This window comes from Oryza sativa, chromosome 7, assembly GCF_034140825.1.
Source record: "Oryza sativa Japonica Group chromosome 7, ASM3414082v1".
NCBI lineage: Eukaryota > Viridiplantae > Streptophyta > Magnoliopsida > Poales > Poaceae > Oryza > Oryza sativa.
In genome coordinates this window covers 4,493,132-4,507,684 of record NC_089041.1, presented here as the reverse complement: position 1 = coordinate 4,507,684, position 14,553 = coordinate 4,493,132, and the positions used below count along the sequence as shown (strand labels likewise).

General features: G+C 54.1%; 2 protein-coding genes across 2 annotated transcripts; one reads left to right on the top strand and one right to left on the bottom strand.

The window, feature by feature from the left end:
• Window positions 1–11,244: 11,244 nt before the first annotated feature.
• LOC107276340 (uncharacterized) lies at window positions 11,245–12,280 on the top strand. Its single transcript, XM_015790395.3, has one exon. The coding sequence runs from the start codon at window positions 11,245–11,247 to the stop codon at window positions 12,157–12,159; it is 915 nt and encodes a 304-aa protein (XP_015645881.1). The 3' UTR covers window positions 12,160–12,280.
• Window positions 12,281–12,463: 183 nt separating this feature from the next.
• On the bottom strand, window positions 12,464–14,089 carry LOC112939638 (B3 domain-containing protein Os07g0183700). The gene is made up of 2 exons (XM_066312349.1): window positions 13,965–14,089; window positions 12,464–13,772 (listed from the first exon to the last, which is right to left on the bottom strand). Exons 1-2 carry the CDS (start codon window positions 14,087–14,089, stop codon window positions 12,464–12,466), a joined length of 1,434 nt encoding a protein of 477 aa, XP_066168446.1.
• Between the last annotated feature and the right edge of the window lie 464 nt (window positions 14,090–14,553).

Sequence of the window (14,553 nt, the reverse complement as noted above, 5' to 3'; positions counted from 1 at the left end):
GGCGGCCCGAACCTGGTGTGGACCAACTGGACGAGCGCCGCCACAATGGTTCACCAGCATTGAGCTCGATCCTGTAGTACCACAACTGTGCATCACCAACTAAATGTAAGGATGCGTACCACACCTTGCGATTTTCCGGTGTCTGTTGGCCACGAAAGAAGGTCTCGCAGCGATTCAGCCATGGCAACGGGTCGCCTTTGCCGTCGTACGTCGGGAACTCGAGCTTGGCGCGGGGTAGAAAGCTGTTGTCGACCGTCGAGTCGTCGCCACGGCGATCGCGGCGCAGGGTTCTGTCGTTGTCGCCGGATGGGGGAGGGTCGCCTGGCGGCGGCTGAGAGGAGGCGCCAGATGCCGCCGTGGCCGACGCGCGCTAGGACGCCTCCACGCGCTGGATCGCCAGGTTGAGGGAGCGCACCTGCTCGGAGTACTCGAACGCAGAGGCTTGCACCTGGGTGACGCGTTCCGGCAGGTCGCTAAGTTTTGGTGCGATGGGCACCAATGGTTCCAGGGTGCTCATCTTCCTGGCTAAATCAGAAATCTGCGCAGCCATGGAAGTGAGGTTCTTCGCGATCTCGTCGAGTTGCGTCTGAGTGGAACCCATGGACACGGAACCAGAAGAATCTGATACCAAGTTGTCACGGGCGAGGAGATTGGAAGGAGGATTACGACGGAGGGAGTATTTGAAGGCTGTAACAGGACGTGGTCCTGGACCTCGTTGGCGCGGAGGAGCCGTGTTCGGCACCGCACCGGCGAGGCAGGAATAGGTCTGCAGATTAATCTCACGTAATTGATTGATTCCAAAACCAAACTGTCTTACAGATTACATAGCAATTCTAAAGGATAGACTCCTAACAGCTTACGGAATAAGAAACTAACAAACTATCTAACAAACTCCGAACCGAATCAAAATAGAAGTAAAAACTATTCCTCGTCACGCCTTACCGTCGCCCGCCTGTTGCTGCGACGTTTGTATTGCAATCCCCACATGACAAACAGACCCAATCTTGAGTGTGATCATTGCCGACAACGTCAGGTGTCCTTTCCCTTTGGATTTCCTTTTTGATCGATGATAGCTTTGATGTTATCAGGAAGTAGCGCCTCTACTCGCTCCCGCATCGTCTGAACTTGCTCATCTTCATTGCAGACAGATGAAGAAGTAGATGCCGTAGCAACCTTACAAATCTTCAGCCTCTTTGGAGAAAGAGGAGGGGGAGGAGCAGCAGAAGCAAGATCGTAACAAACTGATCGAACTTGCCAGAAGTTGGCGTACTTGTTCATCTTTGAACTTTCTGTCCATCCAATCTGCAGTATGCACAATGAGCAGACTCTTGCTTCAGCTTGCAAAACTCCTTTTACCGTTTCAGCTTTCTTGCTTATCTGTTCTTCCTTTTTTCCGCGGCAGACTTTTAAACATGCGATTTTGCCTTGGTTTTGGGTGGGATTCCTCCACCAAGTTGCTTCTCTGTTTTTTCTATGAAGATTGCCACCTGGAATGTGCGCGGCCTTGGCTGCGATAAAAAGAAAGCTCTTATCTTCCAATCCCTAGCTGAGAATAAACCAGATATAGTTTGTTTCCAAGAAACCAAGCTTGATACTATCTGCCCTCTCCTCGCTGCTTCCTTCTTACCACGCAATCTTCGTAATTTCTCCTTTCAACCCTCCCTTGGTTCAGCCGGAGGCTTGCTCACTGCTTGGAGCAACCTTTTCTCTGCCACTGTCCTCTCCAGCTCACCGTCTCATCTGACCACCTCCTTCTGTAGCTCTTCCGACAACACCTCCTTCTCTATCATCAATGTCTATGCCCCCTGTGACGACCAGCACAGGATCCTCTTCTTTGATGAGCTCTCCACCACCACTCTCAATCTAACTGGTTCTGTCATGATCCTCGGTGACTTCAACATTTATAGATACCCCCACGAAAAAAATAACGATAATATCAATTGGTCGGAGATGGAAACATTCAACGACTGGATTAACTCCGAGAGCCTCCTTGACATTGACATCCCAAACAGGACCTTCACCTGGTCTAATAAAAGACGCCACCCCACCCTTGTTAAACTTGATAGGGTTTTCATTAATCCACTCTGGAGCCAATCCTTCCCTCTTACTGAAGCAAAAGCTGTGACTGCAACAACTTCTGACCATACACCAATCCTAGTTCACATTTCCGATTCAGCGCCTCGCTCCGCAATTTTTAGGGTGGAAAATTTTTGGCTGCAAATGCCGGAGTTCAAAAATTTAGTGTAAAACGACCTGCTTAAGGCCGCTAGACCTATCTCTCCGGTCTCCATTTTGAACTTTAAACTCAGAAGGCTGAGAGCCAAAATCAGAGCCTGGAAACGACGCAAAGCTGGTTTAAAATCTCTCCTCCACACTAACAAATATGTCATTGATTTCTTTGATCGCTGTGAAGAGTGGCGGCCTCTTACAGACCTGGAATTCTCACTTCGTAAACACTGCCACGAGCACTTCAAAGAGTTAAACTGGTTTTGGGCGCTAAAATGGAAACGCCGATCCAAAATCACTTGGTGCACGCTAGGCGATGAGAATAGTCATTTCTTCCATGTTGCAGCCACAATTAGCCACAGAAAAAATAAAATCAAACTCCTGTTGGAGGATGGGATAGAACACTACGACACTCCAAAAAAATTGCAAATTGCGACCGCACACTTCCGGAACATCTTCAGCACTGAACTCACTTCCCACTCCATTCCTCTGTCGCCCCTCTACCCCTCAATGCGCAACTTGTCAGCTCTCTCCACCTCTTTTTCCTGGGAAGAAATCTCAAGCGCCATCCTGCACTCGCCTCCAAATAAAAGCCCGGGTCCTGATGGCTACACAAATGAGTTCTACAAATGCTTCATCTCTACTCTTAAGCCTGACCTGATCGCGCTGTTCAATTCCTTCCATGCCAATGCAGCCGATCTTTCAGGGGTTAACATCTCTTACATCACTTTAATTCCGAAAAAAGAAACCCCTCTCGGCATAACAGATTTCAGGCCAATATCCTTGCTACACAGTCTGCCAAAGCTTATCAGCAAAGTGCTAGCAAACCGGGTTCAAGGGGAAATTCCTGAGTTAATTGATCCAATGCAGTCTGCATTCATCAAAGGAAGATCAATCACGGAGAATTTTATACTAGCTTCTGACATTGTTCAATGTGCGATCAAAAGGAAAAAACCAACGATTATTCTAAAGCTTGACTTCCAAAAAGCTTTTGACACAGTTAACTGGGATTGCTTATACTTGGTCCTACACCGCAGAGGATTCGACGACACATGGATCAATTGGATCAAACAGATTTTGGAAACTGGACAAGCACACGTCTTGATCAATGGATCAACAGGCGAGTCATTTAAGTATAGGAGAGGAGTCCGTCAGGGTGACCCTCTCTCTCCCCATATCTCTTCATTCTAGTCGCTGACGTCCTACAGCAAATGATACAGCAAGCCTTCCACTCCGAGCAGTTACTCCACCCACTGGATTCTCACTCTCCTCCTCCCACGCTGCAATACGCTGATGACACCCTACTCATTTTAAAAGGATCGCTTGAGCAGGCTGAAATAATTAAGAGCATTCTTGAGGAATTTGCTGCATTCTCAGGGCTACAGATCAATTTCAGCAAGAGTACCTTCGTACCCATACACATGAATGAACCCGAGGCAACGGCCATCGCTGAGCTTTTGCAATGCCCCATCAGCCCGCTTCCTTGTAACTATCTAGGTCTAGGTCTTCCGCTCTCGACAGCTGTCACACCCTGAAGTTTCCCCCCTTTTCTTGCTTTAAAAATTAGTTAAATAAATTGCCCGAAGAAATTATCTTAATTAACCTAGAGCTAAATCCCTAATTAATAAATGCATTTAATAATCGAATTCGGCGTGGTGGAATTTTTCTTTGAGTTCCCCATGCTCCAATACATTAACATGATTTTTAGTGGAATTTTCAGAGCCTTGGAAATAATTTTAACCAATTAAAATTGAGCAAGTGCAATATTTTTAATCCCAGGAAAATCCTTTTTCTCCTTTTCTTTTCTTTTCCCTCCTTTTTCTTTGTTGGGCCGTCGGCCCACTCCCTCCCGCGCTCGGCCTCCCCTTTGTTGGGCCGGCCCATGCGCCCCTCCCTCCTCTCTCTGGGACGCCGACAGGTGGGCCCCACCTGTCGGTTGTCTCCTACCTCCGGCAACCGCCGCTGCTGTCGAAACCGCCCACGCTGCCGCCGCCGTTTCCCGCCGTTCTCCGTGCCCCACTCCGCCCGTGCCGCGCGCCCACGTCGGTGCCCCACTCCGCCGCCTTTCCCGCCCGCGCGCCCGAGAGTGGTCGGGGTTCAATTTGAATCCCCCCTCTCTCTCTTCCTCCCCACTCCCCCACGTCGCCGGCCAAATCGGCCACCTCCCCGGCCACGTCCGCCCCCTCCCGCATCTATAAATCGCTCCCCGCGTCCCCCTCTCTCGTTTTTCGCACTCGCCGTGCCCTCCCGTGCTTCCTATCGTCGCCGCGCTGCTCGCCCCTTGCGCCGCCGCCTACCGCCGTCTCCGGCCACGCGCCGCCGCCACTATAGCCACCGCCGCGCCGCGCAGTCGCCGCCGTCGCGCTCACCGAGCCCGTCCGCACCTCGGCCGCCGCTTCGTTGCCGCGAATCACCGCCGGAGCTCCGATTCCCTCGCGCCGCCGTGTCACGCCCCGAACTAGTCCCGACCGGAACTAGCCCGTGACGCTCCAAAATAACCTGTTAATCGATACCAGTCCCAGGAAACAGTGCTGGTATCACAGGGAGACAGAGTATCACAGCAACAGAGGTCTCTTTATTATAGAGTAGAAGTACAGTCATGTTGGGCTGCGGACAGATCCCGAGCTCACAACTGCATTACAAAAGGAAAGCGGAAGCCAGGACTTGGACCAATCATCACAGGCGCGACTTGGGAACTAGGCCGAAACCCTAAAACTCATCGTAGCCGACTTGCTCCTGGAAGAACTCCTCGTCGGCAGGATCCACTTCATCTTCTTCAGCAACTGGGGGAGGGAATTATTTATATAGAGCAAGGGTGAGTACGGGAGTACTCAGCAAGCCAGGGGAAATAAGTGTTTAATGCAGGCTTCAAGGAAAGGTTGTTGTTTTCGTAATTGATTTTGTTTGAACTCTTTTCTAGAATGACTAGGTGAGTGCTTCTCAAACGACTCGGATGAGACAGTGCGTCTCGTCCGGCCGGAGTATGTGCAATGCATCAATCTTTAGATTTGAACCAAGATTGGCTTCCGGCCAACAGCTTTTCAACGGCCACCCGGGCCAACAACTTTTCAAACGGCCACCCGGGCCTAGCTGATCCCGTCAGCTGCTGATTTTTCAAACACCGAATTCCCTTTTCACAACAGCAATTTCACAAGCAGTAGTCAAACAAAACTACGCTAGGAATCACCTCACATCCGCCCATGACCGTGGGCACGGCTGTTCGAACAGTTTGTTAACCTCTGCAGAGGGGGTACACTTTACCCACACGACATTACTAACCCGGATCACCCAGCCCGTGGGGATCAGCCACGTCGGGAGACCTCCAAGCTTTCATGACAAGGCATTTCGAAAGCCGATACAGGTTTACCATATGCCGACGAGAGGGGTCCCAGACCAACAACAGGTTAGGTCCCAGACCATACTGTGCCAGGAAGCCCAGGGGTCCTCCCCGACACCACCCCGGCGAATCCACATGTCTCTCGGCATCAAGGCTCCCCTGATAAGCTAGTTACTCAGCCAGGGGTGTCCCATTCCACCCATGTGGTCGTACTTGTCTTATGTTTGGATGAAATTCCAAGGAATCTGTCCTTAAGTGCGAGAGCGGGAAACCGTACACCCGGTACGTTCCCCGGTCCGCGGTTTTGGAAATTCATTTAGTTCGCAAGCACCGACCTAGGTGTCGGGTTTTCCAAGTCTTTTGTAAAACTCCAGTTTTACCCAAGTTGTTTCTCAGATTTTAAGTTTGAAGGCGACCGTCGATACTCGCACAGAGTGCACGAATATCGAGGTGTAACTAGGTGGTTACAAGGGGACATGGTATAACAATTAACAAAGGAAGGATCAAATGCAACAAATTAGGTAGGTCTACCAATCTGCCTTGCAGACGGGACAACAGATTAAGTGTGATCGTATCAATGCATAATATTTCGCAAGCAATATAATTAAATTTCAAATATAGGCTCAAGATGTTCAAAGGGGGCTTGCCTTGCTCGCGATCCGGAGCTTGATCCTCGAAATCCTCGCACTGCGGGTCTTCGGGCTCCGAAACTACACGCGAAACGGGACAACTCAACAAACGGCGAAAATAAAGCCCTATTAAAGACCTCTAAGCGTGCCACTAGATAGATCTCGAGATTTGGGAAATTTTAGAAGTTGAACGGGGTCAAACGGAATTACGGTTGGGAATATATTGAATTTCTAAGATTATTGGATTTTTGGTCTAAAGGAAAAAGGATTTAATTAAATCCTTTTTGGAAAAGGAAAAGAAAAGAAAGGAGGGAGGGAATATATACTTTTCTCGGGTGGCTAGGGTGCGGCCCAAGAGATTTGGGGCGGCTCGGCCAAGCTTAACGGACCGGCCGGCCCAAGACGGCCCAAGCGCGCGCGCGCGGGAGGGAGGAGAGAGAGGGAGCCGGTGGACCGGGCTCACCACGCGTGGTCCCGGGTGGGACCCGCTTGTCAGCGGCTCGGCTCACCGTGCGGAGGGAGTATGCGGCGTACGCGCGCGGGCGGGGCTGGGACGCGGTGCACGCGCGCGGTTCGCGGAGGAACGGATGCGGCGGGCCCACGCGCAGCCTCACGGCTCACCGCGGACCACACGCACGGGGAGAAACGGAGGGAGCGGCTGGCCGGGTCGGCTTATCCGGTCGCGGCCGAGGTGGCGCCGACGTGGCGCCTACGTGGCAGCCACGCGGGCCGGCGGGAGGTAGACGACGACTCGGCCGCGAATGGACGGCGGGCGACAGCGGCGAGCGGCGGAGCGAGCCACGGCGATACAGGCAAAAGCGAGCACACCGGGCGATTGCACGGGACGAGGGGAGACGAGCCAACGGCTCGGATTCGCCGGAGGTTGCTCGACGGCGGCGGATTGCGGCGGCGGCAACCGGCGGCGAGGGAAGAGGGAAACGGCGACGAGGCCACGAGGGGTCGATTCCCAGCGGTGAGAGCATCCATGTGACCACGGGAATCTGATGCTAGCGTCGGATTGGACGGAGCTACGCCGAGCGAGGCTGGCGACGTGCGGTTGCTACGGAGCTCGGGCGGCGACGGCGGCGAGCACACGGCGAGCGACGGCATCGGTCGGGGCGGCGCCGGCTAGCTACGGGGAGTCTACTCGAGCTACTACCGAAAGCTAGGGGGAGGAGATGGGGCGAGGGGGAAGAACGGAGGGAGGCATCACCGAGATGAGGAGGGGCGCTGTGACGAGAGGCCGACGGCGCGGGAGTAATCTCTCCGGCCTCGGGCCGGGGAAGAGGAAGAAGAGGGCGCGGCCGAAGTCCTCTTCCGCGTCCTTGCTCGTGCCGGCTCCTCCGACACGCGCAACGACGATCGGCGACGGCGAAACAGAGGGCGGCAATGGCGCGGAGGCGAAAATGAGAGAGTTTGGAGGGGGAGGGCTTGGGCTTAAATGGGCGGTATTGTCGGTTTGGGCGAGGGAAACCGACATTGAACGGTCAAGCCGGCGAGCTGGCGCTCCGGCTAGCGTCCAAAGCGGCGACAGGAGGTGACGCCGGCGAGAGGGGAAAAAGGAAGGAAAGGGGAAAAGGAGGGAGAGAAAGGGGGCTTGCCCCTTTGCCGAATCGGGAAAAGGAGGAGGGAGCGGGGCGACGCGGCAGAGGGAAGGGAGAGCTCGGCCTCCGCCTCTTGGCGGCTTGCGCGCGGAGTGGCGGGGGCTGGGGGATGACGATGGCGATGACGGTGGGATGGTTTGGAGCGGCGCGACGACACGGGCGACAGGCGCGGGCTGGCGCGGCAGAGGGTGACGGCGGCGGCGACCAGGCGGTCGGCCACTCGGCACGCGCGCGCGGGAAGCAACGGGCGGCGCGGCTGGGCAGCGGGACCGGGCGACGCGGACGGCGCAGACGACGCGGCTCGGGCGGGAAACCACGCGGCGCGCGCGCGAGCAACGGCGCGCGGGGCCGGCTTTGCGAGCGGGGAGCTCGCGCGAGAGGAGGGGGCGCTCGGCGCGGGCGACTCCCGCGCACGCGCGCGCGGCGCGCGGGCGGAGCGGAGGGGAGCGGAGAGAGAGGCGCTCGGCGCGGCTCTCGCTCGCGCGAGCAGCCAGGGGGGGGAAACGCGCCGGGGGGGGGGAGCGAGAGAGAGAGAGAGAGAGAGAGAGAGAGAGAGAGAGAGAGAGAGAGGGAGGGGGCCGGGGAAGAGATGGGCCGAGCGGAATTCGGCCCATCGAACCCGGGGGAGGCAAACTAGACTTTTGCGGAGGGATTCGATTTGGAAGGAATTGGATTCGGAATTGATCTCGACGATCGATCGCGGATTGAGATCTTGAGATGGCACGGACACTAGACAACAAGCAAAGAAACAAATTTCGCAATTAGGGTTTTTAAGAGATAATTTTCCCGCTAGGCGCCACGACGGAACGGGCGCTACACGCCGGTGAGCTCGCCATTGTTTCCATCTCCGGCCATTTCTCCTCGCCGTGCCGCGGCTCCTCTCTTCTCCCTAACCCCTTCACCGCCTTTTCCCAGGACGCGCCGCTCCCGTCCGCCGTTTTCCGAAGCGCTGCCGCCGCTCATCCCCTCCCGCTCCGGTCGCCGCCCCTCCGGTGAGGACTCCCTCCCCCTCCCTTTTCTCCCCTTCCCGCGTGCGCCGCCACCTTTGGCCGTGCCGCCGCCTTTGGCCGTGCCGCCGCTCCGGACGTCCGCCGCAGCCTTTCGCGCCGTCCGCCGCCGCTCCGCACGACATGTGGATGGCCTGCGCTGCACGCGCCGCTGCCGCTCGCCATGGCCGGTCGGTCGGCTTTGTGCCGAGCCGAGCCGTGCCTAACCGCCGCCCGCGCCGTCCGATCAGCCTCGGGCCGATCCGGACTGTCGGTCCCGTGGACCGGCGGTGGACCACCCGCGTGGTCCCGGTCCACGGTAGACCGGCCACCTTGTGCCGCTGCCAGTGGGGCCCACTTGCCCGAGCCCCCTCTCCTCCCCTTGTGCGCTGACAAGCGGGGCCCACCTGTCAGCGCAGCCCCCCCTTGGATGACGTCAGCCCTGGGATTTATTGCACAATAAATTGATTAAGGATTTTTTCTTTATTAGTAAAAACACAGTTTATCTTCTAAAATTCATAAGTAATTCATCCGAGCTTCGTTTAAGTCCATTCAAGTCTCAGTAAATTCATAAAAATGCAAAGAATCCATTAAAAATGGTTTTGTTTCCTGTTTCAGTAGTCTTATAGCATGTTTTGCTTGTGTGCTTTGTTTGTCGCGTAGATTTCGGCTGTTTTGTCGATCCGCGGTTTCTCGAAGACGTTGCTGTGGTCTCATCAGTGCGAGAGCAAGGCAAGTCATGCATTACAATTGATCATATTGTACCCAATTTACAAATGTCCCGCATTTCTATTAAATGTCGCATTCTTTTACAATGTCATGTGGGATGGGTCCTAATACTCTGCTATATATTGTTTACCATATGCCATTGATAACTGGGGTATCAAAATGATTAGATGTTGGTTTAGGAAATGCTTAGCCATGCTTAGCTTAACTAGTACACAAAAAGGGATCACATTATTACATAGACTTTGTCTATTAGCATAGTTTTGGATTGGTGCCACCGCAGTGGTGTTAGTTAATTAAAATACACTGAATGGTGGGCTGTGGGTGCATGGTTTAGCTGGTCGCACCCATGGCAGTTAAGGACCGGTTCACGGGAAACCCTGGGAGACTTACCGTGCTTACCACAAGCGGGAGTGGGTAACTGCTTGATCTGAAGTATAGCTCAACCCTTTCCTAGGCACCGGTGGCGAGGGTGGGCGTGATGGAGTTGGGTCGGCCGGGGTGTCCGGTTGTCCAGTTGCCGGATTCACCGCGGCGCAAGAGGGGACCGCCCACTGCCTTTTGAGGGGTGGGGGTGAAACCTTAGCGTGGTGTGGATGGTTAGGGGAGAGTTATGTGGAGGTCACGATTTCCCCCTTTGTAGTATCATGGTGATACTTCGGGGCATGGCGACATGTGTGGAATCGTGTCTTGTGGGTACAGTTGTACACCTCTGGCCAGAGTAAAACTATTCGAATAGCCGTGCCCGCGGTTATGGGCGATCAACCAGATTCACCGTGATTAGTCTCACCCCTAGTTTAGCTTAATGAACTGGTGTAGTTCAGGCGGTTGGTTGGGCCTGTTGCAACGTGGTGTAGCGTTGGACAGTGTTTGGTTAATATTGATTTATTACTACAACTGTTTTACTGCTTTCAACTACTGTTTTTAAATGCCTGCTTTGTGCAAAAGAACCTTTAGCCTCCTTCGGTTATATCCTGCATCATACCTCCTCTTCCGGTATGACTTGCTGAGTACAGTGGGTAGTACTCAGTCTTGCTCTCTTTTCCCCCACACCAGAGCTGAAGATCTTCCTAGTGGGAGCTGTCTTGTCGAAGTTGATTTCGTCACTGCCGTCAAGGATTGCCTGTGGAGTGGAGTCGCCCCGCTGCTGAAGTCAAGCTTCCCGGTTTAGCTCGCTTTTATCTTTTCCGCTGCATTTGTAATCTTTATATTTTTGTAAGACGTGGATTTGTATGTCAACAATTGTCGTTTGTGTACCCTAGCTGGTCCTGGACAGGGATTTAATGCACATTCAGCTTAGAAATTCTGGTTCGTGAATTTCTGAGCGTGACAACAGCCAAGATCTCACACAAGTTGCTTGCACCAGTCATTGACAAAATAGATCGAAGGCTATAGCAGGATGGATCCCAGGCCTTCTCAGTTGGGGTGAAAGACTCATCATGATCAACTCAGTTATGTCGGCAATACCAAATTATTTCATGTCCTGCATCAAGTGGCCAGACAAAACCATCGAAGCAGTTGATCGCCTAAGGAGGGCATTCCTTTGGAAAGGGGATAAGAAAGTAAAAGGAGGTCAATGTTTAGTGGCCTGGCCAACTGTCACTCTCAACAAGGAACAAGGAGGATTGGGAATCGGTGACTTGAGAGCTCACAACCTGGCTCTACTTATGAGGATAGGATGCAGGTTGTTATCAGACTCATCAGAACCATGTTTTCAATGGTTGCGCACGCAACACATGGCAAATGAGATCCCTATTAAAGCAAAACCAACAGAAACACCGATTTGGAAGACAGTTTGTTCCGTTATCGAGCCAATTATTGCCTCCACTAAGGTAACGATTGGGAACGGCCAGCTAGTGCAGTTTTGGCGAGACCACTGGACAGCAGCAGGACGATTCAACCTCATATATCCGACACTAGCTTCCTACGCAACAAATATCAACTGTACAGTCTCCTCCCAACACACTAACGGCACCTGGACAATTGATCTACACCCGGTTCTCTCTTCCCGGGCTCAAACCGAGTTACAGTCCCTCATGGATATATTGTTGGACCAACACATACAACAGAATGTCCCCGACAAAAGAACACTGCTGCTTGGTTCCACAGATATCACAACATCAGCAAACTACAACTTGTTGACTTATCATGGCATCCTTTGGCAGCCGGCAACACTTATCTGGAACAAGGCTATCCCCAACACTTGCAGGATCTTTTTGTGGTTAGCATTCCGGGACAGGCTCAACACCAATGCAAACAGGGTTAATAAAAAATGGGATTCCAACCCGCACTGTATGTCCTGCCCAGCTATTGAAACAGCAAATCACATCATTCTTCGTTGCAAATTAGCAGGGGAAGTCTGGAAGAAACTCAACCTATATGAGACAGCCGTGCGCAGCTCTAACATACAAGATTTTGTGGAATCAATCCTGGACACCTTACCAGAACACCAGAAACCGGGATGCCCTGCATGCTTTGCTGCTTGTTCGCACGGTCTCTGGAAAGCACGCAACCAGCTGGTCTTCAAGCTCACTGAAACAAGCGTTGCATACATCCTTCATCAAATCAGAGAAAGTCTCCAATTATGGGTTCATCGCCTAAAGCCAAGCCTTCGCGAACATATCAACACTTGGGCAGACAAGCTTAGCTAGGTTTCCTTTTTATTTTTGTTTTTTTTTGTGTTTTGTTCTTTCTTCTTCTTTTTCTTCTCCCTTCCTTCTTTTTTATCTTTCTTTTTCTTTATCCTTCCTCTTTGTTCCCCCTGTATAATCTCTTGCCAGCCACTGGCTTTGTTACTTTCATGACCACCATTAATACAATGGTAACAAGGTAGAGTCTCTCTACCTTTTGCGTCAAAAAAAAAAAACAATGAGCAGAAGAAATTAAGATCAATCATACTATCAACACAATACATGCAGTCACTTCAATCAAAACAAGAAAAATTCAGAACCTGAATTATGCGCCAATGGACGTAGCATAGTTCTCTATGGAAATCACCTCCCCCTGTGGCCCGATGGTTGGCAGCTTGCCATCCTCAACAGCCCATACGAAGTTCACAGCCATGCCTGGAGCAAACCTGGCGCGTAAGCCATCATCGACGATGTCACGTGGTACAACGAACTCGTCCCCATCCTGGCGCAAGCAATAGCTGACCTCAAACGGCTCGCGGCGCGCTGCCCGCCACACGGCCTCGATGACCTCCTCCACTGAGAAGGGCGCCGGCCTGTTGCGCGTGCGCCGCACCGCCATGAACATCTCGCCGTTGCCGCGACGCATGAACACGGCATTGTCGCCAGTGACGAGGCCGTTGGCATTAGAAAACTCCATCCAACCATTGCGAAACATGCGGGTGTGAGCTTTCCAGGTGTAGTTAAACGCCCACTCCTTTCCGCTCAAGTCCTTGATTCGGAGAGGCACATCATCGTTCAACTGTATGTGAGGAAGAACTCCCGCAGCGGCATCGTCCTTGGGCACCATGAACCGATTCTTGGTGACATCGGTATAGGTGAGAGGCTTGACGAATGAAACGAGACTCTGGGACTGGGCTGGAGCAGGGTCTGGATCAGCGGGAGCCTGAAGCTGGAAGGCATGGTCGTCGGCGGCGATCGGGACGAGAGAGATGGTTGCCAAGGCTTCGTTTGTTGCTGCTGCGCCGAGGCGGACGTCCGTGACTTTGCATAGGAAAATTCTGCCTGGAAGCGGCTCCTGCGGACGTGACAGGCACTGCTCGGCGTGCCCGTCCGGGAAGTAGTAGACCAATGATCCAACGGTGGGGAGACGGCCGGACTTGGGTGCAGCGCAGGCCATCCACATGTCGCGCGTAACCTGCTGCGCCTGCGTCTGAAACTGCGCGGAGGAACTTGTCGTCGGTGTCGCTTCCCCATGTCCTGGCTCCGGCGTCGTAGCAGACGGAGACCCCGCTGCCGCTGCCGCCGCTGGAGGTGGAGGAGGTTGCAGCGGTGCGGTGGCGGCGATGGGCCCCAAGCCGAGGCAGAGGTCGGTGGAGATCACCTCCTGAGGACACTGGCCGAACGACACGAAGGCGACGCCGCTGCTGCTGGGGACGTGGATGCCGGAGACGGATGTGTACTCGTGGCCGCCGGAGTCGTCCTCCTGGCCGAGGCGGTGGCCAGTGATCCCGCCGAGGTAGTCGCGGGTAGCGGGCGCGCTCGACGCCGCGGAGACCGTCGACGAAGCGGGGCCAGCAGGGATGGGGGAGGGGGGCGGCGCGCATGGCGCGCCCTCGCCGTCGACGCCACCGAGGCTGGAGAGGGAAGAGGTGGAGCCGGTAGCGGGCGCGCTCGACGCCGCGGACACCGTCGACGAAGCAGGGACAGTGGGGGAGGGAGGCGGCGCTCATGGCGCGCTCTCGCCGTCGACGCCACCGAGGTTGGAGACCAGGGGGGAAACGGTGGCGCCGGTAGCGGGCGCGCTCGACGCCGCGGAGACAGTCGACAAAGCGAGGGCAGCAAGGATGGGAGAGGGGGGCGGCGCGCCCTCGCCGTCGACGCCACCGAGGCTGGAGACCATCGGGGAAGAGGTGGCGCCGCCACGGCCGGGGAGGTTGGGATCGGCAGCCATGTGGAGTTCTGAATTGAGGTGGGCGTGATTTGAAATGGGGGAGGGGTGAGGACGAAGTGGTCAGAGAAATATATAGATGAGGATAGCGTGCTCTGCACGGCAGATTCCTGTGGCCGTTGCTGCCGTGCTCGGAGACGGAGGTGGCACTCTGGATTCTGGAAGCAGCTTTGCCTTGGCCTCTGCTCTCGTCGACGGCAACTTGGCAACGGCATGGATGGTGCCTGGCCTCGATCGTGGGTGGGCTCTGGTGCTTGTTAGTTTGATGGGCCTAACAAAATGGAGTATTTCACTTGCGGAACGCAAATAAATATTTCAGGCCAAAGGGATAGTCTAATTCATATCCTAAACTGCACGAGCGCGCTAAGAGCATCACCAACAGTCAACCTATCTGATTCCCAAAACTAATTTTGAGGGATTTTAGTCTAGAAAACAGCTCCAACAAATCCCCTACCCTCCTGCATAAG